At 39.6% G+C, this 23,769-nt stretch overlaps 1 protein-coding gene across 1 annotated transcript in view; it reads left to right on the forward strand.

Annotated features, from left to right (window-relative positions):
- Positions 1–7,895: 7,895 nt before the first annotated feature.
- Positions 7,896–23,769, forward strand: part of LOC134652336 (unconventional myosin-IXa) — a 47,277-nt gene continuing 31,403 nt past the window's right edge. The window contains exons 1-3 of the mRNA XM_063507507.1: positions 7,896–8,184; positions 15,286–15,487; positions 15,809–15,873. Coding sequence (XP_063363577.1) covers positions 15,330–15,487; positions 15,809–15,873 — 223 coding nt within the window. The 5' untranslated portion in view covers positions 7,896–8,184; positions 15,286–15,329. The remainder of the gene's footprint in view (positions 8,185–15,285; positions 15,488–15,808; positions 15,874–23,769) is intronic.

Genomic DNA, 23,769 nt, shown 5'->3' on the forward strand with positions numbered 1-23,769 from the left:
AAATATGGTTTTGAGGGTAAAGCTTTGGATTCCTCCGAAAGCGGTGCCGTCATATAGCGGCCGTCTCCATACAAATACTATGACATCCATATTTAGCCGTATTATTTAGTATGGAGACGGCCGCTATATGACGGCACCGCTATCCTAGGAAAACCGATCTTAACTGGGATAACCGTAAACGTAAAATATATATATCAACTTTATGCCATTTTCGAGCACACAAAGAACGACAAGTACCTCGTGGGGCAGAGGCTCGTCAACTACGACCACCGACGACATAAACCACAGAGCGTCGCCGCCAACTGAGCGAGACAGCGCAGTGAGACAGAGAGAGATGGAGAATAGCAAGTTTTACTGGCCAATTTCCATGGACTCTGTTTTAGACTAGAGGTTTTGTTTATATCAAATATGTTTTTGAGGGTAAAGCTTTGGATTCCTCCGAAAGCGGTGCGTCATATAGCGGCCGTCTCCATACAAATACTATGACATCCATATTTAGCCGTATTATTTAGTATGGAGACGGCCGCTATATGACGGCACCGCTATCCTAGGAAAACCGATCTTAACTGGGATAACCGTAAACGTAAAATATATATACGCCGCCAACTGAGCGAGACAGCGTAGTGAGACAGAGAGAGATGCAGAATAACAAGAGTTTGACTGGCCAATTTCCATGGACTCTGTTTTAGACTAGAGGTTTTGTTTATATCAAATATGGTTTTGAGGGTAACTTAAAATACATATATATCAACTTTAGAAAATTCCATTTTCAACAAGAAGGGTTCTTATTGTCGATTATCTATAAGGCGATATTTCCATATAGATTCAATTTGAAATCAACCTTATCGACAACCGACAGTGTGGAAGATTCGTTCCTTTTGATTTTACGGTATACTCATAAAAGTCATAAACAAGATTACAGATTGCTCCTCCAATTTTTAAATGATGACTTTAATAATTAAAGGTCCTCGTGTATAATGGAACAGTTAACTAATGCACTATATTTTTTTAAATTATAATTATATTTCCTTTGTCGACGTACCTACGTTTCTGTAGCAAACTTATTTTTGATTGAAATTATAAAACTCGCGCGTTGAACAATGATTTATAACTCAAGATAGGTTATAGGCGTTCCAAAATTGAAGCTTACCTTGTGACAAATTGGACAAGTTGCTCTTAGTCGCGGCTGGACAAGCGAAAAATGTGCACGTGGATACGAGCTCCCGCACACCGAAAGAGAAAGAGACGATCTTATGTTTAACAACGAGTGCGACAAAGATGGATGGAATGAGAAAATTAATCAAAAATAATAGATTTCTTCGTAGGCACAGAAATAAATATGGAAGTATTTTTTGTGCTCCTCAAGTATGAGTATAACCTATCTATGGTTATATAATATCATTGGTTGCGAAACTAAATTGATTGTAATTGAGCCGAAACAAATTAAATTAGATTTTCTTTATTAAAAGACATTAGAGTGAGAATGTGGTTTTCAGGAATTGGACATTTGCGAAGTACAGTGGGCCAAGAAAGTGGTTTACCAGTTTTGACAAAAGTTTCTGCGAGATCTAAAGATAGCTAAGGTTGACAATTGTCACTGACATAATATTAAATCGACCTTGTTGTCTCACGACGTTTAAACGAACCTCAACCGTGGGGTGGTAGACCACATTTTTGGCCGACTGTACGAGGCGAGGTGAAACAATGAAGAACGAACGACATGAACTGTTTATACGACAACTTGAATTTTTAGTCGCTATTGGTGACATGTTTCGCGCCCTTCGGGGGTCCATCCTCAGGCGCTCGTGCTCGCCGCTCGTGCAACTCGTGCACTGATCGCGCCGCCCGTCCCGCCGCTCCCTGCGCGCGCTGACAGGGCGGGGGCGGGGGGCGCGGTGCACTCCGCATCCGGAGTTGTCACGTGAAGGTTTGGTAAAGTTGCCGTCATTAGAACTTGCGAACTATGTAAACAAACAATGTATCTTTGTTTTGTGACTGTTTCTCCTTGAATTTTCACACTACCCCATCAAACATAATTTAAACTATACACATATACACTATTGAAACGGTCCGTTCCGTAAAATACATAAATATATAACTGTATCTTGGATATTTAATTAAAAGTTTAAAATGGTTTCATAAGTTAGGTTATTAGGACCTGATGGAATGACGTTTTTGTTTCTTTTAAATTCTACAATTGTCTATGATAGTAGGGTAGTGTTGTGACTAAAGTTTGTGATATAAACCCGTTACACACTACCCAACTCACGCTCTGTACCTACCGCCGCGGTTGTAAAATACATCAATACATCATTCTTAAGTACCAATTTGTCGTCTGATTGTGATTAAACAAATTAAAAATAAGTAACTACTTGTTTTTTAATTTTGGTATTTTATTACTCGATATGGTTTGACATTAGTAAAGTAGTAAGTAAGAGTCTTGTCCATCACTAGTAAATTCATCATTCAGAGACAATTTCAATATGGCGGTTTGTTTACATAGTTCGCAAGTTCTATTGACGGCGAGTTTAGGGCGGCTGTATCAACTGACGTCCAGCACACTTCACTCACTATGTCCACGCAAGTGAGTGAAACCGTTGTCGTATAAACAGTTTAAAATATGTCTCACGAAAGTTTAATATCGACGAACGACACGAGTGATATAGTATAAACACGTATAAAAGTGCTTTTCGAATGGCGAGACCCGGCGTACTAGGCGATAAACTAATCGTTGATAGCATATTTTCCATTCTGCCTTGAAAAGTACTATCATATGTTGTGACAACATTGAAATGAAACTTTCCGCGTGGTTTTAAAAATACAAAAAAATTATAGACTGATCAAAAATACAAATAAATGAAATGATTTTAAATTAATTTGATTGGATTTTCTATGTATATAGGTACGATACTTTATTTATTTAATATTTTTATATGTCCTAGTTTGTTATTATTTTACAATATAAAATAGACTTACTAAATGAAGATGGTAAGAATTTTGGTTTACTTTCATCGTTAATCCTATATTAATATTTGATTTATATATTTTACTTGGTGTATTTTTGATGAGGCTATAATTGCATATATTTTAAGTACAATTCGATGTTGGGAGATGTATTTAACAATGATGTATTTTTTTATGTCTATGTATTTGTTAGGGTTTAAGTGCGCCTCCCAACTGCTTTACCTTGGCTGTTTTATTGGTAATTTTTTTTCATGAAATGCAAGCTCGTTGCTATGGTGATGGTTGGTCCACTGAGGTTTTAAGTCGCCACCAGATATATCTGAACAGCCAACGCCTCTATTGTCAAGGTTGCGTGTTCAGATATTTTTGAGCACCTTGGCCGCTCCAATATATTTGATGGAGACAGTACCACACTAATATGATAGAAAATAGTCCGTAAAATGAGCCTACCATTAACATGTTGTTCGGTGGGAAAAGAACAGTGCTTCTACTTCTTGCAAAAAAAAACGTTTTTTTTGCCAGATAACGGCACAGTGATTGGAAGTCCCATTTTACTGTAAATTATAAAGGATTTTTTAAGATATTCATAGTGAAATGGTGAGAATGGCAAACTTAACTACAATCTCTTGAATGTCGTTAAAACATTAGCTGTGAAACAGCCAAGGAAAATGCACCTACCTACCCTATTGTTTCGTAGTATTTGACTTGACGGTATTTTGGCTAATAATCGTTTGAAACCAACGAGACACAGAAATTTTTGAATGAAAATAGCGAAAATATCGTCTTATGGCGTTATTCTAAGTTAATCAGCTTAGCTTGTCCCTCTCCTATGGCATAGAGACAGACAGGGACAAACGACGATCATCAACTGATTAAGTTAGCAGCCGTTTATGAATAACAACGCCATTAGTTTGTAAAATATCTAGTAATACCACTCTAGGGTAACGTATATTTTTACTTCAATTTTACTTTACGACCCTCAGTGGCGGATTTCCCATAAGGCACAGTAGGCTCGAGCCTAGGGCGGCGAGATATTAGGGGCGGCAAATTGTGGCAAAAAATCGCTGATGATAACAAGAAATAACACAAAATTATTCATATATAGGCAACGAATTCTCAAAAAAAGGTATAGAGAGAAATGCTTGTAACACAATTTTTGAATTCGTAACTTTGTTTGAACTACTTAGGAGGTGAACATATCAAAAGTCCCCGGCCGTAGCTAATGAGCCGGAGAAAGAGGGAGATTTGAAGGTCCCATTTTTCGGTTTTTCGCTTATACTTATCTCGGAAACTATGCGTTCTAACGACTGATCATTGTACAAAATGAAAGCTGATTAAATTTGCTACAAGTTTTATTTAGTACAGTTTTTCGATATCATAAGCATCAGCCATCATTGCCGTAGATAAATTACAGTTAAGTCGATCAGCTGATGCTTTTCAGCCATCTTGGCGCGAACTAAACTGCGAAATCACCGAGAACTTTGCGAATGTGGAGTCATACGTCAACGTCGCGATATATTCGCTCCGCGAAGTCGAGCCGCGATTCACGCGCAATAGTCTGAAGGGGGGCTTGTATAGGGCCCTCCACACTCGTGCACGAAGCCGCGAACGGGAGTGTGGAGTCAATTTCGCAGATCTGCTACACTGTTAAAATCTTTCGGGTTCCTTTCCTCGTGAGCACTGTGAATATTATTGATGGAAATTTAATGCAAAATTATAGACATTCAAGAGCGGCTTTCTCAAAAACTAAACAAGATACCTATCGAAAAACTCGACTGTATAAAACTTGTAGCAAATTTAATCAGCTTTCATTTTGTATAATGATCATGTCACAAGGACGCATAGTTTCTAAGATATTATAAGCGAAAAACCGAAAAATGGGACCTTTAAATCAGACCCCCCACCCCCGCTCAAGGGCTACGGCCGGCGACTTTTGATATTTTCACCTCCTAACGAGTCCAAACAAAGTTACTTAGTAAAAAATGTGTCCAAGCATTTCCCTCTATACCTTTTCGTTGCCTGACCTAAATGCAGTCAGTATGATGGGTGCTGATACTGAGAAAGGGGCGGCTACAGGGTCTGAGCCTAGGGCGGCAAAGACTGCAAATCCGCCACTGACGACCCTTATGCATTTTTTACAATGGTAACACTGCACCTTTATATGCCGCAGATATAACAAAAAACATAAACCATATAGCCAAAACAAAATAGACCATAGATGTTTGAGGTAATGGCTAAAGCTTTGGTTTCCTCCGAAAGCGGTGCCATCATATAGCGGCCGTCTCCATACAAATACTACGACATCCATATTTAGCCGTATTATTTAGTATGGAGACGGCCGCTATATGACGGCACCGCTATCCTAGGAAAACCGATCTTTAAGGAAGAGGTGGGCGGTCTTACGATATGTCTTTCTCTTACTTTAACATTTTAAGTGCATGTGGTCATTGGTACTGAGCATAGAAGGTAGCATCCTATAGAAGTGGTCTACGCGTGCTCCATGAGGGACAAAACATACGTAATGCGACGCTATGATTGGTCGAATTTATTTGCTATGGTGGGCAACAAATAAATTCGATCAATCATCCATGCTAATTTACGGTGGGGAATAAAAAAGATGTGAGACTGTGACGAGGACAAACAATAATAGCGCTTTCGCTGCTACTCCTACTGAAAGATACATAAGTCTATCCCGTCCTGTCAGTTATCCCCACCACTCATGCCCAATCCAATTTAATACTAGATTCATGGTACAGAGTTATTGGCTTGAATGCATGATACTAAAATGTATGTACAGTCAGCAGCAGATGTTGCTAGGCGGGCGAGGTGTTCAAAATTACCTTGTCACGCTCTTATTCTCTTAACAATAAAGTCGCGTCAAGATCAGTTTGTAAACCTAGCACTCTTAGAAACTTTTGCTGCTGACTGTAGAACAAGGTTGAACGGTTAGTAGTATCTGCGGTTTATATGTCGCTTGCCAAACTTGTAACTTTTGGAAGACTTGAGGTTTTAACGTGTTAAGTCTTCGTGTTGTTATCAATTTTTAAGTATTCTACTCTTATTATGTTATTTGTAGTAAGTCATCATTGACTTGGGTCGGATAATGCAAGAATTTAAAATACAATTTACATAACATAACACTTAACCAGAAATATATGTGACGTTCCACGACAAAAGGTACCTTATGGCACTTGGCGCTTACGTCGCATAGCGCCGCAATAATAATAGCGCGCGGCGGCGGAGCGGCGTTAATAATAGCGTAAGCGCCAACGGCCATAAGGTACCTTTATCCGTGGGACGTCACATATGAGGTATTTATTTACTTAAAGGTTCATACTTCATACTGAAATATGTTTCTGGTATGGCGTTACTTTTATTTGATTCCCTAGTATTGTTAAGTAGTTTTTACTCTTTATTTATTTACATTTACTGCTCAATATTGTATCCAATTTCTTTCTTGTTATTTTTTTTAAGGTGCTAGAGTAGTATGTTTATCATGGATATAAGAGCGTTAATCTCATGCACACTTATTTAGTGTGAAAGGGATAAATGGCAGGTCAGCGATAAACAATTTTACAGTACATATAGGGCTACTTTTCCGCACTAGTGCGTAAAATAGCATTTTTCGTGCGTATGTCGAAACATTAAAGTGCCATATGTACTGTAAAACGTTGTTCGATTCACTTGCGAATAGGTAATTCGCAACTCGTGTCGATTTAAAACACTCCCTTCGGTCGTGTTTTAATTTATCGCCAGTCGTTTCGAATTTCCTCTTTTTCGCACTTGTATCGAAAATAACTATTATGCTAGTAACTTAGTTTTTTATATTTGTTTTGTTTCTTTGCCCACGCTACTATGTGTTGTAATTTTAATGTAAATTTTAAATAGTTATGGTCGAATGATAATATTTGATAGTTAACGGTGATATTGTACCGTTAGACGGCTTTAGATGCAGGAATCAGCAATTTGTAAACAAATTAAATTAATTATTGAAAACCATTGTGTTTTCTTGGTAGGTATCTAATAACCTTGGACTAAAAATTCTCACTAGTTACCACCATAGTGTTTTTTTTTCCTCAGCTGTTACCACTGGAGACAGGTCAAAAAAATCAGTCCTTACAACTGGTAACCACTTGGTGGTGGGAATAACTCTTATTTTTCTTGCACCCTACACTTGGTTACCAGTTGTAAGGACTGATTTTTTTCACCTGTCTCCAGTGGTAACAGTTGAGGAAAAAAACATTATGGTGGTAACTAGTGAGAATTTTTAGTCCCAGTTCAACGAAGCTCAACGACCGAAGATGCTTGGCATTGCAGTAAATTGTTTGTTTCCCAATGACAGGTGAGATTTCGTGGGTACAAATTCCAGGTATCGATTTAAAAGATTCACGGGCAGGGCTCTGTAGTCAGTACAGTAGTACCTATAGATGTGCAAGTAGCGGAAAGTTTCTAAAATTTGGGAAATTTCCAGTACATTTTAGGTTTTATTTTTACAGAAAACAAGGGAAACTTTAATTACTTATGGAAATGAAAAATTTCGATGGTCATTACAAAAATATGAGAAGTTTCCGAAATTTTCCCATGTGGATTATGTTGCAGTTTTGGACACCGACAGCATATCAGTAATAGACAGTAGTTTCTTTCTGCCAATTAAATTTTATCCATATCATCATCAAGCAACTAAAGCAAGATAGTTAAGTTGATCATAGAAGACTAGAAAAAGAGCATATCTAATCAAAAAACCCATTTACCTACTTACACTACTGAAGCTATAATACATGTCCGCAATCGTCAAATTCCTGATTCTGGACATCAGAATACTTGGCGTTGGTCTCGACCGGGTTTCAACAGTGGAAAAGCTCTGCAGAGTGCAGATGTATGAGAATGAGATGCGCATCCCGACCGGCGACGTGAGGCGTGAGCGCAGTCCGCCGCAGCCGCCGGCGCGCGCACACGCTTGCGTACGCACCCGCCCCACCAATCACGGCGCGGTAAATAAACGAGCGCACAAGTTCGCGATAAGCGGCTCCGCTGCGCTGTCAACAGACGATAGTGAGTTTTTGTGCGAGCTTAATTGGGGGTTAGTGCACGTTAATTAATCTGTGACTTCTGAGTTTTTCTTGAGGATTGACAGTGCAGAGGACAAATTTTAATAACGTTACATTTATTTTGCTGATCTTGCCTGCAAGAGGTTGCCTACCCGCGTAGTCACGCTGTCATGTAAGTACCTACTCCTATGAAGTCACCGCCGCGCGTGGTGTTATCTTTAGATCCTCACGTGTGATAATAATTATGGAGGCACTAGAGCGGTATTCCGCTTTGCCTTTTGACAGTTTACAACATCGTTGGGTACAGTTTCTTTTTTGTGACGTGGATTGCAGTTAGGGGCACGATTTCCTTGAATCAAAAATATTCTTTAATTTTCTCCAGACAATAAAAGCAGGAAAATCTACTCGCCATATTTTCCTGAAACTGCAATCTCTTCCCTCCCACGCCTTCCTTGCTATCTCGTCGCTACGCTTGAGCTAGAGAGGGCTATATCAGTTTAGGTACCTACCTAAATTTAGAATCCAACCCGGCTAACCGTGCAAAATATTGATGTGTCCAACATCGGCGACCCTACTCCTGACTGCACCACATAGTCCACATACATTTTCCGAAATTGTGAAAATCATCCCACCCAATGATTCTTTGTTCGTCTTTACGTCATTTAATTGATACACGGAAATTTCTAATTTTTTTATGTGAGACGACATTTTTCATTGGCAAATTTATAGAAACTCACTTAGATTCTTGTGAAGTTTTTCAGAAATAGTCGAGACCTTTCCATTTTTTTGGAAACTCCCGCAATTTTCACATTCACATCTGTAGAAGTGTAGAGTGTAGAACCTATAGGTATTTTACACGCAGGTGGGCAATAATCAGGTAAATGTACCTACTTAGACCGAAGTAGGTAAATGTACCTATTTTGTTAATTCCTAATAGCTATTTATCACCGCGCGCGGATCAAAATTAAAAGTAAATAGGTAATAAATGTCAATCAAATAATTAATATTATGATAATTCATGTATTATGGCGGGCTTTAAACGTAGGAATCGTTAATCAAATTCAAATAGTTGACCGTTGTGGGCATAGATTAGTATAATGTTATTACTGTAAGTTGTGGTGTGGTTGTGGGGTCGCCATAAATAAAGTCAAGACTGTTTTCATATTTCTAAGAAAACTATTAAAGCTCATATTTACATGAGCTTTATATGGGGTTTATTAATTTGCATGGATTATCATGGTCATATTTGCATTCTTATAGGAATAGGTAGGTACCTATACCTATCGTTTTAATTTAACCGTTGTAGGTACCTACAATGTTGCAGCGGCAGCGAAATTTATTTTAACCAACTTTAAGGCTGCACCATACTGACATACTCCCGCTGGGTGTATTGCACCTACAATCATATGGAATTGTGCTATGTGGCCTGATCGTAGCATAAGGCGTATCATCACAGGCATCGCCATTTTCATACTTTATAATGGTCTTGTAAAATATAGGCATAAGATGATGAAGTACGAGTACACCTCCTGATAAAAAAGGTGTAACATAAGCATAAGCGTACATAAATACCTATACTAGAAACTCCGTACGATGCCATCATCCTCCGTGATAGCGCCATGTCGTCGGCTACACGATCAATTGATCATAGGGTATCAAGATGAAATAGTCGCTGTGCATTTAGGTGTGAAGCAGACGCCGCTCGTAACTTGTCGTAAGCCTACACCTGCGTTGTACCCTACGTACCTATTCTCATAGTTACGCGAGTGCGGGTGAATCGAGAGCAGCATTAAACACTAAAAAAGCGAAAGTTTGTCTCTTCTTTTTCCGAGAGGTCGTAAGGATACCAACTGAACCATTTGAGGTCTAGTGGTGACATCAAAGGTAAATTGCCCGCGTTTGTTTGTCCAGCGAACAGTAGGTAGAGACAAATTAGAACTTTAATGTGTGTAAGTATGTCCTACGGCGATCACTTTGCTGACTGTACCTATCCTACGATAGTAGTGTTGAGAGTTTAGCCTTAGACATAGAGAAATATAGTAAGACAAGAGTGCTCACTCCATACATCAGTTAGACTATAGATGCATCTAGCATCGAGTAGCGGAACTATCAGTACTGCTACTTGACAATAGATGTAGCAGTACTGATAGTTCCGCTACTCGATGCTAGATGCTAATAGTGTTATTGGTACTAAAACTGATGTATGGAGTGAGCAATCTATGTATTTTTTTCTCTATGCCTTAGATCAGACCATAGAGAAATATAGTAAGATCAGACTTAAAATTAATCGAATATATATATGGTCTTTTATAGACTAATTCCGTTCTACTCATTAGTGACAATTTTTGTGCTTTACATAGCTACATATGTCAGACTGTCGGACCATATTTGAGGTCAAGGCTAAGAATCCTAGTACCTACATAATATAAGCGAAAAGAGCGCTTATACTGGTTTGTCTATCTGAGCTCGCTTGTAGTCGGTAAAAGATCTGAATACTTATTACCCCCACACAGGCAAGACATCCTCTAGCTAGACTGAGCATAGTAACGCTACCCCCTCTGCCACTACATACGGTAGTTTTACTCCATCTTCGAGTCAAAGTGTCAGAATCCCGTGCCGTGATTGGTCCGTGTCTTTGAACGGACCAATCACGGCACGGGATTCGCTCACCTCGTCCCCCCGCACCCCGGATTTTTGGCAGCATCGGTTTCATGAAATAATTGCTCTAAACTCCGTCTAGAGGATTCCTAGTCTATGCCCCAGCACTAGCGCTCCCACGCGACACCCGACACCAACACAATACAGACACCGCAAACTTGCTACGCCGATCCGAGGTTCATTCACTAACAGAGTCTACTTAATAGTGGTTGGTTTTAGGCCTACGCTACGCGTGAGTGAGATTCTTTTATCTTACACTTAATATTGCGGTAGTTTTTATGCCATGATTATTTATCAGACCGTAACTCTACCATGTACCGGTATACTAGGGGCAAAACGTCCCACGACAAATGATAAATGTCATAACATCACTAACAAAAATTTTCAAAAATAGCTGATTTTGCACTCTCGCATTGATAAATACGACCTATAGATAAATGTCTTCTGACCGCGGCTGTAGCAACAAACGTAAAAACAAAAGCTCGTTTATACCGCAGACGTTTATTATGCGTATTTGTTGCGGACCTATGGATAGAGTTGAGGATATTAGGAGTTTTAGGAGCAAATCATGGGAGAGTATAAAACGTATTGTGAATAAAACAGCGGCCTGGGGTGCAAGTGCATGTATCTTAATTCGCACGTCGCGCCCGTGAGATTAGCTCGCGGCTCTAGTGGGTACTTGCGCAAATCGTCCGCCATAGCGCAGTAATCGTCTCGTGGGAACGGCGGGGCGCGTATTAAAATTCATTATATAAATTGTGGAGTAGTCGGCGCGTGCGGCGCGCCGCCCCAGTAATTGCGCGCCCTCAGCCCTGACCCGCGACCTGCCGGCCACTCGCACTCTCGAACGCCTCGCGCCGCGTCTCTATCACGCATCCTCCATCTCTAATAATCTAGAAATAGCGCGATATAGGAGTTGTACACAGGTAGGTCTAACAAAATATAGGTACCTACTACGGAGTAGGTACCTATGTTTTGTTAGACCTACCTATATTGTATAAACAAATAAGGCCCGGTCTAATTATCCCAGACCCTAGTGCACCACACTAATTTTTAATTTTTATCACAGAAGATGGAGATATGTAGGTATATTGTAATTATTTAGTGTGTACGATGCAGTAAACCACGTAACAACAACATTATCTTCAAGTTTAGCTGATTTGTTGGTAAAACTGTCACTCACGTACGACTCGTACGCGTATCTTGTTCCAGCAGTGTAGGCGTATTTTTCTTATGACCTTCCTTTCATTAGGTATTAAATCCGTTAGCCTTTCTACGATAAATAAAAACCATTTTTAAGTTGTACATACTACACACATACATACTTAACTACCTACTCAATACATTTTCATATTCAGAAGACTAATGTGTGTTGTTGATAATGTTGATATTTCATACGGATAAATAATATAGGTAATATTTATTGTACCATTTGTATATTAGGTAGCCAGTAGCCTCTAAATACGTTGGTTGACCACAACATCAAAACCGAAAATGACTTACAATAAATTTTCCTTTAACAATCATTCTAGGTGTTTTTCTTCATTGCTCATTATTACACAGTATAGCTCTTATATATAAATACTCGTATTCAACGTATAAGTACCATGTGAACAGTTATCCATCATAAAAGCGACTTTCCATCTCATTGTTTTGCCGTAGTATAGTAACCGCATGAGAAATATGGAAGCCTACTACGAGTACTACTGTTAGTTAGGCAGGGAAAGATGGATTTCCCTCAGATCAGGTACACTGATCGTCAAATTTTTAAGAGGTGCATTCCACACGCACTTGTTGTGACTCGTGAAACTGCATCATTTGTATTCCGCAGCGACGAAAACAAAATCGGACGTCAGCGTCCGTAAAAGATAATCCGGTTTTGGGCCGTCGTCTCTAGCGTACGCGGGCCTGTGATGTGACAAACTCACATTTCATCATGCAATTGTACTCCCAAATGCGGACCCAGCGCGGCATCCGCGGGCGCTTCTGCGAATTGTCTCCCTCATGCATTCCCATTGATTTAGCGAGTGGACTTCTTAAGAAAACCATTGTAAAGTGACCTGAAGATCCTTTTTAATTGTTACTGCGCTTGTTCGCTAGGCAAGCGGTTGCAATCAGACCCCAGCTCCGGTTGTCGCAAATGATTAGGGAGCTTGTACACTGATAAACGTCAGTCATTCCTAGCTAGTTTTTGTTATGAGAGGAAATATCGTGCGTTTTCTATATAAAGCCATATCTTATCCATTATCATAAATTATATATCAAATTACTAGCAAAATGAAAGTAAACTTTGCAGTCCTGTAAGCCAAGCACGTCTGAGAGACATAGAGTTAGAAACAGGCGCCGCTGCGGTCCGTTTAAACAAGACGCAGTAACGCTACATAAAAGCCTGCAGGGTTAGTGCATTATTGCAGGCGATGTGGGGCATGCATTCCTTGTTTTTGCGCGCGGAGCGGTCGGGCAGCTCGTCTAGCTGTCGCGGTACTGTTGCGCTCTTATCAGTCTTATCACGCCGCGCTGTCTGCCGCTTAATTGATGGCTTGTCGCGAGGCGCGCGACTAACGAACCGGCCGCACCCACATGACTACTACAGTGTTGAGTGTATTAGCTGGTATTAGCACACATGATTGTGTTCTTAAACATCCTTTCCTGGTGTTTGGGTGGCCCTTACTACATTTGTTGCTGATAGGGCTGTTTCGGGTTGTTGACCCACGACTATATCGACGACAATGCAGTTTGTATATAGTGAAATTAGTGAAGAGCGGCTGGCGTGAGCTCAATGGCCGGAGAGGCTGCTACAGCTCGGTGAGATGTAGAAGCTCTCTGGGCAATGTCTTGACTTTGTGACGGCCCTAAAAACGCAGTAATGCCGTAGTCCGCGCCGGTCCGCGCAAAAACCACGTCGCGGTCCAATCCGTCCCGCGCCCGCGCGTCGCAACCCCAAATATTCTTCGAGACGTATCCACTCATTCGAAAATCGGGACGCGTTTATTGGTCACGACGAAAGCAATTGGTTAACAGCCAATCTCTTAAAGGGCAAATTAATATCGGAACGTCTATATAAACGTTTACTAACATTTTGACTTTGACTTTGTCAACTGATCGTTGTAAAAGCTTTTTCGCGTGAGGTTTAGAAATCAGCGTTTTTTTCCAACAACAATCTGACATTCGATATCACATGTAAACAGTGTGATGGAACAGAATCAAGGCGACCGGATCGTTCACGTTAATATATAAGTGCATGCATTCATCAATGTTTCCCACGCATAGGTAGGTACGCATATATATATGTAGCTCGTGCTTTCAGCGGTGCACAATGCTAGTGTTTTCGAGTCGAGGTAACACTGTTCATAAGTGGTTTTGTACTCAACTCTGAGCTCTTGCCTGGAAATTTAGCCCTTAGACTACTTAACGATTATGTTGTGGTTCGTCTTTAGTGTATTGGTTGGTAAGCTCCGTGAATCACCACCTAGGAGCGTAGGTACTTCACTCGCGTTTCGCCGCGTCACGGTGTCTAACGATGTTCGTGCGCTTGTAACAATTGAAGACACTTCTCGTAGTTACCATCCATGGACCCTATGTCTTTGTTAATACGGCGTCACATTGGAACCAACTGTTGGACCTGTGAGCTTGTCGAAGCCTCGTTAATATCAATCAGTCAAGAATTACGATCCGATTTAGTAAAACGATTAACGCTTAAAGCACCTTGTTAGAAGCTTTAATGGTCGAATTTGCCAACGCACCGCTTTAACGGGCTCGTTGGGATGTATTTAGCCGTACAAGATTGTCTGAATTAACCTAAAAGAGTTATATGCAACTTAAAACAGAATTTCGAAAGCGTAGTACAGTTCCTTATGCAATATACAATTAGGTACCTATATTTTTTTCAAATAACAACGTATGAATGAATAAACAAACAGATACGAGTAGATAATATGTCATGCTGATATACAGTCAGCATGCAGATGCACGGTTAGAGTTTTGACGGGGGTTGGATTCCTATCGAGCCAGCGGGGTGTGCGGGACAGCATACTGTGCGACTCGTACGTAATACTCACTATCTTTTATTATAGCTAAGCTAACTATACTCACCCAATAAATATTTTATTATTTAATTGTCCAATTAAAGGGAGATTCCAATTAGCGTACCACGCGTTACTTCAGACTTAGCGGATTTATAATTTTTGAGTTTAAAAGCAACATCGAAACTTACCTATTACTGAATCGCGATTAGAAAGGGATTGAGATAGCTGTCAATCCATATTGATTTTGACGTAAGTGTATGGAAATCTGTTATTTCTAATCCCTTTCTGATCGCGGCATGATAATACCCATATTAGACCTAAATCGTCTACCTAAATGCAGTCAGTTGTCGACTTTTTATGAATGAATATCAGTTGCTATCAGTCAGTTCCCAGTTGGGGCTAGCTCAGTTGGTATTAGAGAGGTGGCCAATGTTTCAGAGCCGCGACTTCTAATCGCGTCCTAGGCAGATAGGCTAGATAGTAGGTAGGTAGGTAGTAAGACTAGGACGGAAAGGTGCATTTTTAAAAATGTTCACTATTTTAAAACTATTTTTATGAGCCGATTAATAATGTATTTTTTTTATAAGCAGAGTGGTGCTAGAGCTGGGCGGGGCTGCCTTGGCGCCATGCCGGCATGCTGTTGCCCGACCAGACGTACGAAGGCGCGGCGCGGGCCCTGGCGCCCGGCGCGCCCGCGGCGCCCGCGCGCCTGCCGGCGCTGCTGCGCGCGCACCGCGTGCGCCCGGACTTCTTCTGCGCCAACCGTCCGCGCCGCCCGGGACATGCACGCAAGTACGAGTTACAAAAGTCAAAAGCATTTATTGCAAACATATTACATAATATGAACCTTGCAAGGGCGCAGCAATCTTATAAATAAATAACAAACTAACTTAATCTAGATAAGTACCTACATCTAAAAGTGTTAAAATGACATTTAACACTTTTAGATGGATGGACCTATTTCGAATACATCCGGAACGATGGGCTAAATTCAAAATTGTGTGGCCAAAATTGGCGTAACACGGGTGAAGCCGTTATCCAGTAGTGGGATATAATCTAAGAAGAAGAACTTATTGTTAGTAAAAAAAAAATACAGAAATATTTTTGTTGCAGGGCGGTGACGGAGGGTGCTGGCGGTGAGCGGCGGCGGCGCCTACGCCTTTCTGCGACACCACACGGTGAGTCAGTGAGTAGGTAATTAGGTATAGAACTATAACGTAATGGACCCTATAATGGACGTGGAACCGGTAATGGGACATAAAACCACAAATCCTCTAAAATAAGTATGTAAAAGTAGTTTATAAACACTGGCAATATTTTACCATAAATAAGAGTCATAGAGCTGTTTAAGTTTTACTTTTTATTAATTTCGGTTAATTTTTAAGAAATTGGCGCCAACCCAAAAGTTGTCGTGTCACTGGAAAAAATAACCAGTAAGAATTCTTAACAACTTCGCTAAGAGAGGTGAGTTCATATATTAAATTGTAATTAATTATTACTTGGTGTAAACTAGAATGTGTTTTGTTAATTGCATTTACCATGAGATAAGGTATACAACACATTATGTTGTGACTCTAGAGATGTATAAAAAATAGAGGTATTTTGCCCAATCCCATTATAGGAGCTGTAAAACTGCATACCTCCTATGATGGGATAATTTACATGATGCTTGCCATGGCGTAATTTCATGTTTAAACAATACAGAAGTATAATGTAGTTACTCGTACGAACTATGTCAGGAGGTCTTCCCGGACTTCGGATAAATTAATATCGTTTTTACAAAATTTTATTTAACTTGCCCTGTTAGTTTGTATACAGGGTGGATTTTCTTTTTGGGTTAGTGAGGGCAGCTACCAGATCCCGTGCTGCGACGAGAAAACGGTCTTAGAAAACCTTCCCTCGATTTCAAATTAATGAAGATTGGCTTTTACAGATTTTGGAAAAAACATACAGGGTGCGAGAAAAAGGTAATTTTTGACAATCTTTTTTTTGATGCCAATCGATCCTATTCCTATTGAGGATCAAAAGCTTGTATGGAACTAAAAAAAAATTCCGGCTAGAAAAGCCACAAATCGAGGAAAACTTTTCCCATACAATTTGTATGCAAATCAAAACTTTTATTTTTCACATGCTATTTTTCTATGCCAATTGATTCCATTCTTATAGTATAGTTTCTTTGAGGTCAACTTACGATAATGTACTAAAAAGCCACAAATTAATAAAAAAAAATTCCATAGGTACATTTACTATGGAGAAAATGTGAAATTTAATTTTGACCCCAAAAAAACTATTGATACTGGATAGGAATGGAATCGATTGGCATACAAAAATAGCATGTGAAAAATATAAGTTTTCATTTTCATACAAATTGTATGGGAAAAGTTTTCCTCGATTTGTGGCTTTTCTAGCCGGAATTTTTTTTAGTTCCATACAAGCTTTTGATCCTCAATAGGAATGGGATCGATTGGCATCAAAAAAAAAGTTTGTCAAAAATTACCTTTTCCTCGCACCCTGTATGTTTTTTCCAAAATCTGTAAAAGCCAATCTTCATTAATTTGAAATCGAGGGAAGGTCTTCTAAGACCGTTTTCTCGTAGCAGCACGGAATCTGGTAGCTGCCCTCACTGACCCAATAAGAAAATCCACCCTGTATTAGTTAGTGTGGTTCAAATCTTGGAAATGGCATTTGAGTTGAAATTTTGGATACGTATGCACATCGGATGACAATGCAATCGGGTGACAAAAATGACTAATAACTAGTTTTTTGCCAAAAACTTATTCCCTATTCCAATATCTTATACTGATAGGGTATGCCCATTATAGGGGGCCCATTACTGGATCCACGTCCATTACCGGGGTTCCATTACTGGAGCTTTGGTGTCCATGACTGGAGAAAAAAAACATACTTTTAATTTATTAATTATGTGGAAACTAACTGCAGTATCTTTGATACAACACGCCTGAAACATGAAAGAAGGATAGGATATTCATCTTTTAACAAGCTAAGCGGTAGAACTTTTACATGTATCAGGGAAATATCACAAATACTCAAAATTTCCTCTTAAATGTCCCATGACTGGTGCCGTTACTATAGATAGCATGTTAGACTTTTACGAGGGTGCGTTCAATAAGTTCATGATCTCTTCGCTGCCTTTCTCGCTGATTGAGATGATATAGCTGCGAGGCAGTCTTGACTTCTGTCTTTTATATTCATATCAAGAGTGCGACGTAGTCCTGGTCGCCACATGGGACAGAACAACTTCGTCGAAGTGTCTCCAACGCTGACTTATAGTAACAGCTTACCCGTTCGGCTACTCAGTCAACAAACTCACAAATCAGCGGCCGCTGGCGTGCTTTTCCTAATCACCCATTGAACGTGTCAGCTGTCCCGTCCACAATACACTAATCGACGAAGCACTCCATTTTAATAATATAATCGTCGGTCCAGTTAACTGACTGGACTGGAGTCTGGACTGATCAACGTCAATCCGCAGTGTAGTATGAAAATTCCCATACAATAAAATTTAGCGAACGCTTTAACGGTGACAGACGGTTTGGTGCAGCCGACCCTAAGTAAATCTTATTGCAATGTTATAAGTTGCTTGATTAAAATAATTATCTGTAAATTTGACAAAGGTCAAACTTGTTTGTTATCTAAAATCAATCCGGGTCTGTGTAATACGCAGGACGCTGCGGTCTTCAGAGGGTAATCGTCTTTCAAAACTTCTGGAAAAGTTACTGTTTGATCATGACTTCACTATTACTTTACCAAGTGGCTATATGTACCTAATAGAGGTAATCTCACTATTTATTAGTTTCCCGTATCAAGTTGAGCTTCTAAATGTGTGAGAAAGTAATAAAGTTGGTGTTGGTAAAGTACATTCATTATACTGTACTATTGGTAGGTATGGAAATGTTCCCTGTTGATCGGTGTATTTGTGTAATCCCGTATAGGAACAAAAAGTAGGCGCAGCGCGATCGCGTCGATCAGTATCAATCTGGAATTATGTCATTTCCGTTAACTTTTTGTATCGTATCGTGCCGTAGGTGTCGTAAGCTGTGGTCATTTTGAACGGCTTACACACTTAACGGCCAGCGTAAAACAAGACTAATTTTATTAGCCAATATTGTACTTATCTGCCTTGGAGCCTTTTGAATGTTTACTGTGGCTGAACTCTAATCTGGACTTAAGGATAGGCTCTATAATGTTAAAATTTTATGAAATGCAAGTAGAGACTAAGAGTCATTTGACTTTAGCTCCAAGAAATGTATTACCCTGCTGCGAGTAATACGGAATTGAAGCATTTGAAGAATGACCCTTAAGTCTTACAAGATTTAACCTTTTGGCCGCCGGACCTAGTCCGCAAAGACGCTCACTCACACGCCAGAGCAAATTTTAAGTAAACAACTAATAAAAAGTTTAGGGATTGCAAATAGTGATATCAATATTTACAATTTATGGTAAAAATCTTCTCAATTTGGCTTTGTTCTTATCCAACTTTAATTTATTTCGAAAATGCCAAAAATTTACATATTTTTTACACACGACAATGTTAAGAATAAAGGTCTTTATCATTAAAAACAACCACTAAACAATATCGATTCATGACGTAATATCACCGCACTAGGCTGTACAAGAAGTCGTTTATACAAGACAACGGCGCGCATGGACTGTCCGCAGTGCAGACCGACAAGGACTGTTTCCGCGCGGATTAAGTAATAATAGTCTCTAGGTCAACGGCGTAAGCGCTTGTCGGTACGTAAACTTTTTAAGCGTAACGTTAGAGCCGCGCATCGTGTGTCGATAATATAAATGTAAGTACCGGAACTGCATTGGGGAAAATTGCACGTGGGTTAATTGAATTGTCAATGAGTGAAGAACAATAATATTGGAAAAGGGTGGGGATCGGAAATGTTCGGGAATGCATGTTTCACATTCGATATGTTCCTTAGATGAGCTTCTCAGTTCCCGTATTACATCCTCCCTACCATGACAATTTTTCGTCAATTTCAAATATATAACATTCTCATAGTTAGGCGACACTGACTATATAGTCCTAGCGTCCGCCTGTACCATTCTTGTGCAAAGCGGTCACTGCAGGGTATCACTCCCCACTACACTATCATCTTAAAATGAATTTTTTGTTCTGCAAATAAACCACAAGGACAGATTTACTTGTCTGACTCTACTATCAACAGCTGAAGAAGCTCCCTGAACTTCAGCTATAGTTAATGCCTGTCTCTCTCGTCTCGTTTTACGTATTCTAGTTACTAGTTACCACCAATTGGCATTTAACAAGTGTTCAAATGCTTAAATAAAACCAGATTTGCGATTTGATATTTATTTTGAATATTCTCATATCGAGTTAACATTCCCATCCCTAGCTGACTTGTATACAAGACAACGGCGACGAGGAACAAGAAAAACGTTGAAATCTGGGGCAATTTTTTTGAGAGCCTTATTATAAAAGAATGGATTTCTATAGCTGCAATAAATGCAATTTTTTTTAAACAAGGACCTAAAACGTTAACATGAGTCTAAAAAACATTATAATTGATATTTTTTCCACATTTACCGAGCGGTTGAATTTTTGTCTTGTATACAAGACAGCGGCGCCAGTGTATCGTTCTATCGTTGTCTTGTATACATGCCAACGGCGGTCAAAGGGTTAAACAAAAACAATGTTTGCTAAAGTGGCTATTGTCTTTGTAAATTAGCTTCTAACGCAAAGTGATAAAATGCTAATTTCTGTCGTAAAAGGTGCCAAAAGCAGTAAGACCCTACTCCATAGGAAGATATAAGAGCGTGTAAATGTAAATCCTTATGTAATAAATGTAATAATATATGAAGTCTGTCTTTCATTAAATTGAATGAATTAAATCAGTATACACAATATACACATGATACTGACATGACGATGACAACGATGACACTTTTCAAGAACCAATTACATTTTATTTACAACTAAAGTCTATTTTTTTATTCCGTAGACTGAAATGACAGTTAATTGTATGAACATGAAATGTCATTTCATACTATTAACTGTCATTTCAGTCTACCGAATAAAAAAATAGACTTTAACTATACTTACGTTAGACAGATGCGTAGCAGAAGATACTACCCGTCTTTTTCCTACTGAATTATACAATAAGAGACAGAAGGGTAGTATCTTGCGCGTACTTACGTCTGGTCGGGCAACACTTAACACTAGCCACAGTCTGAAAAGAAGAGATTAAGATTAAGTAACTAGCCAACAAGTTTGAGAAATTCTATCGTTTACTTAATTGAAACATCAGTTTTCAGGTCTAACAAATAACCTGGCTTATTAAAAATATTTGAAGCATTTGACACAAAAAATAGTTTTTAAAATCGAGCAATAAATAAATTACGACGTTCTGAGGGAAAAAATGCCCGCCTAAATTAGGACTTTATTCTTTGAAGTCGTTTAAAAGATGGAGAGCAATACGCCTCCTGAATTCAAAGACGTGGTTAACGCGGTGAGAAGAAATTATAGTGGCAGTCTGACAAGGGAGTTATCGCCATCGCTTACATGTCGCTTTCGAGTGCAGAGAGTCAAAGCGGGCGCTTTTCACACCTGTTGTATAAAAAGTCAAGTGTAATTTCATAAATTAATAATACTTTTTATCTTTTATAGTCTGTCATCGTAGCCGAAGCTTTCTAGAGTGACGCTACAATACAACTGATATGACAATATCCGTAAAGGAGAACCAGTATTAACTAGGTACCTATGACTAAAGTGCATGAACTACAACTACTACCTATACCTATAAGTGATGATCGCGCTCGACGTGACAAAAGTGTTATAGTCTGTCAAGGCATTCCGTCAGTAGAAAAATGAAATAAAAAAGCGGCCAAGTGCGAGTCGGACTCGCCCATGAAGGGTTCCGTATTTAGGCGATTTATGACGTATAAAAAAAAAACTACTTACTAGATCTCGTTCAAACCAATTTTCGGTGGAAGTTTACATGGTAATGTACATCATATATTTTTTTTAGTTTTATCATTCTCTTATTTTAGAAGTTACAGGGGGGGGGACACACATTTTACCACTTTGGAAGTGTCTCTCGCGCAAACTATTCAGTTTAGAAAAAAATGATATTAGAAACCTCAATATCATTTTTGAAGACCTATCCATAGATACCCCACACGTATGGGTTTGATGAAAAAAAAAATTTTGAGTTTCAGTTCGAAGTATGGGGAACCCCAAAAATTTATTGTTTTTTTCTATTTTTGTGTCAAAATCTTAATGCGGTTCACAGAATACATCTACTTACCAAGTTTCAACAGTATAGTTCTTATAGTTTCGGAGAAAAGTGGCTGTGACATACGGACGGACAGACAGACGGACAGACGGACAGACGGATAGACAGACAGACATGACGAATCTATAAGGGTTCCGTTTTTTGCCATTTGGCTACGGAACCCTAAAAACGACTTCGTATTATTAGATTGCCCAGTTAGAAATGAAATAATTAGCAAAGAACGAAAATATACCGTTTTCGTTCCCATACAAAAAATACCGGTATCCGATCCCTGGTAGATTTAACTAAGTAGTTTAACTATTTTTTTTAATGATAAGTATTCATAGTTTATACACAGCGAGCAAACCCAGTTACGGAAAAGCTTTGCTGTTCTGTAACAGGAGGAGTTACGAACTACATATATCTATTTACTTGGGTGTGAGGATATTTAGCTAGTTGGGTACTTAATAGTGTTTATGTTTCTTTGCCCTAGCATACTTGCAAATTCTGATGCAAGGTTTGAAGATTATTTATCCTGTTCGATTCGCGCTCGCTAAGTATTCGAAATACACGGTAAGGAAGACGAAGTTATCTAGTACATTGTAGCCCGGGTGTCGTGAGCGGCCGGCGGTGCGCGACGCTATCGCGCGCTTAATTGGCGTTATCGCCGACACCCGCCGACGCCGCATTCAATTGCGCGAGAAATGCACCAATATTTATTGTCAGCAGGCAGACCCTGACCTTCCATTTGCTTAGCGACCGACTCGAGTTCTTAGGAGAACTAATATACTTAAGCATTTTCCGCAAATCCGCCATTGTGCCTATTTCGAGCGCTACTCTGATCTAACCACCCCAGCTCATCAACGAAACCTAAGTTTTTGAAGTTGCTGCTTCCTGAAAGGTGCACGGAGCCCCTTGGTATCTTATTCCTTTATACTCGAGTTCTTAGGAGAACTAATATACTTAAGCATTTTCCGCAAATCCGCCATTGTGCCTATTTCGAGCGCTACTCTGATCTAACCACCCCAGCTCATCAACGAAACCTAACTAAGTTTTCAAGTTGCTGCTTCCCGAAAGGTGCACGGAGCCCCTTGGTATCTTATTCCTTTATACTTCTACTTTCTTTGGTAAAATCCAGAAGAATGTATTTTTGTTTTCTCTGTTTCTATGCACGCTCTGCATATGGGCTGTTTTAGGTACTAGCTATGTTATAGAGATGTTTGTTTTGTTAAAGATCCGTAACACAAAACAAACACTCATTCTTTCTTCCGTGATCCGTAACAACTTTGCATAGCCGTGAGCGGATTATAGCTGCCTTTCCAATGAGACGTAGGTGAGCGGATATGAGAGATGTGCGGTGCGGAATTAATCATAGCATTGCTTGTAATCGGAGCGGAGAAGACTACCTACCAATACTATTGGGCGATTCCCGCACGTCTGTTCTCATCTCCGCCTCATTGGAAAGGCAGTCTTATACTGGCTTGCAAGATCATTCGACTCGCCGGTGCTAGTAAGAGGCAATGACACCCAAGTCTTGTTGTAAGGCGTGCGGCTGACGCCATTATCGGCTGCTGGGCGTTGTTACGATCACGGAGAATCTATTTTGCTTCTATTACTTTGTGTTTTCCTTCAGATGCCTGCTTAGTGCATTGTTTGATAGCCTTAGCTTAGGAAAGGATAAATAGCGGACGTGGAGACAGTTTCTTTTTGGAGCCATTTATTTTCAGCGTAGTGCGTTTTATTTTATTCGATTGTAGAGTTGATTAATTGTAGATTGTATTGAATTTTAAGAGAGAGAACCGGGGAGGCTGA

This window comes from Cydia amplana, chromosome 11, assembly GCF_948474715.1.
Source record: "Cydia amplana chromosome 11, ilCydAmpl1.1, whole genome shotgun sequence".
Lineage (NCBI taxonomy): Eukaryota > Metazoa > Arthropoda > Insecta > Lepidoptera > Tortricidae > Cydia > Cydia amplana.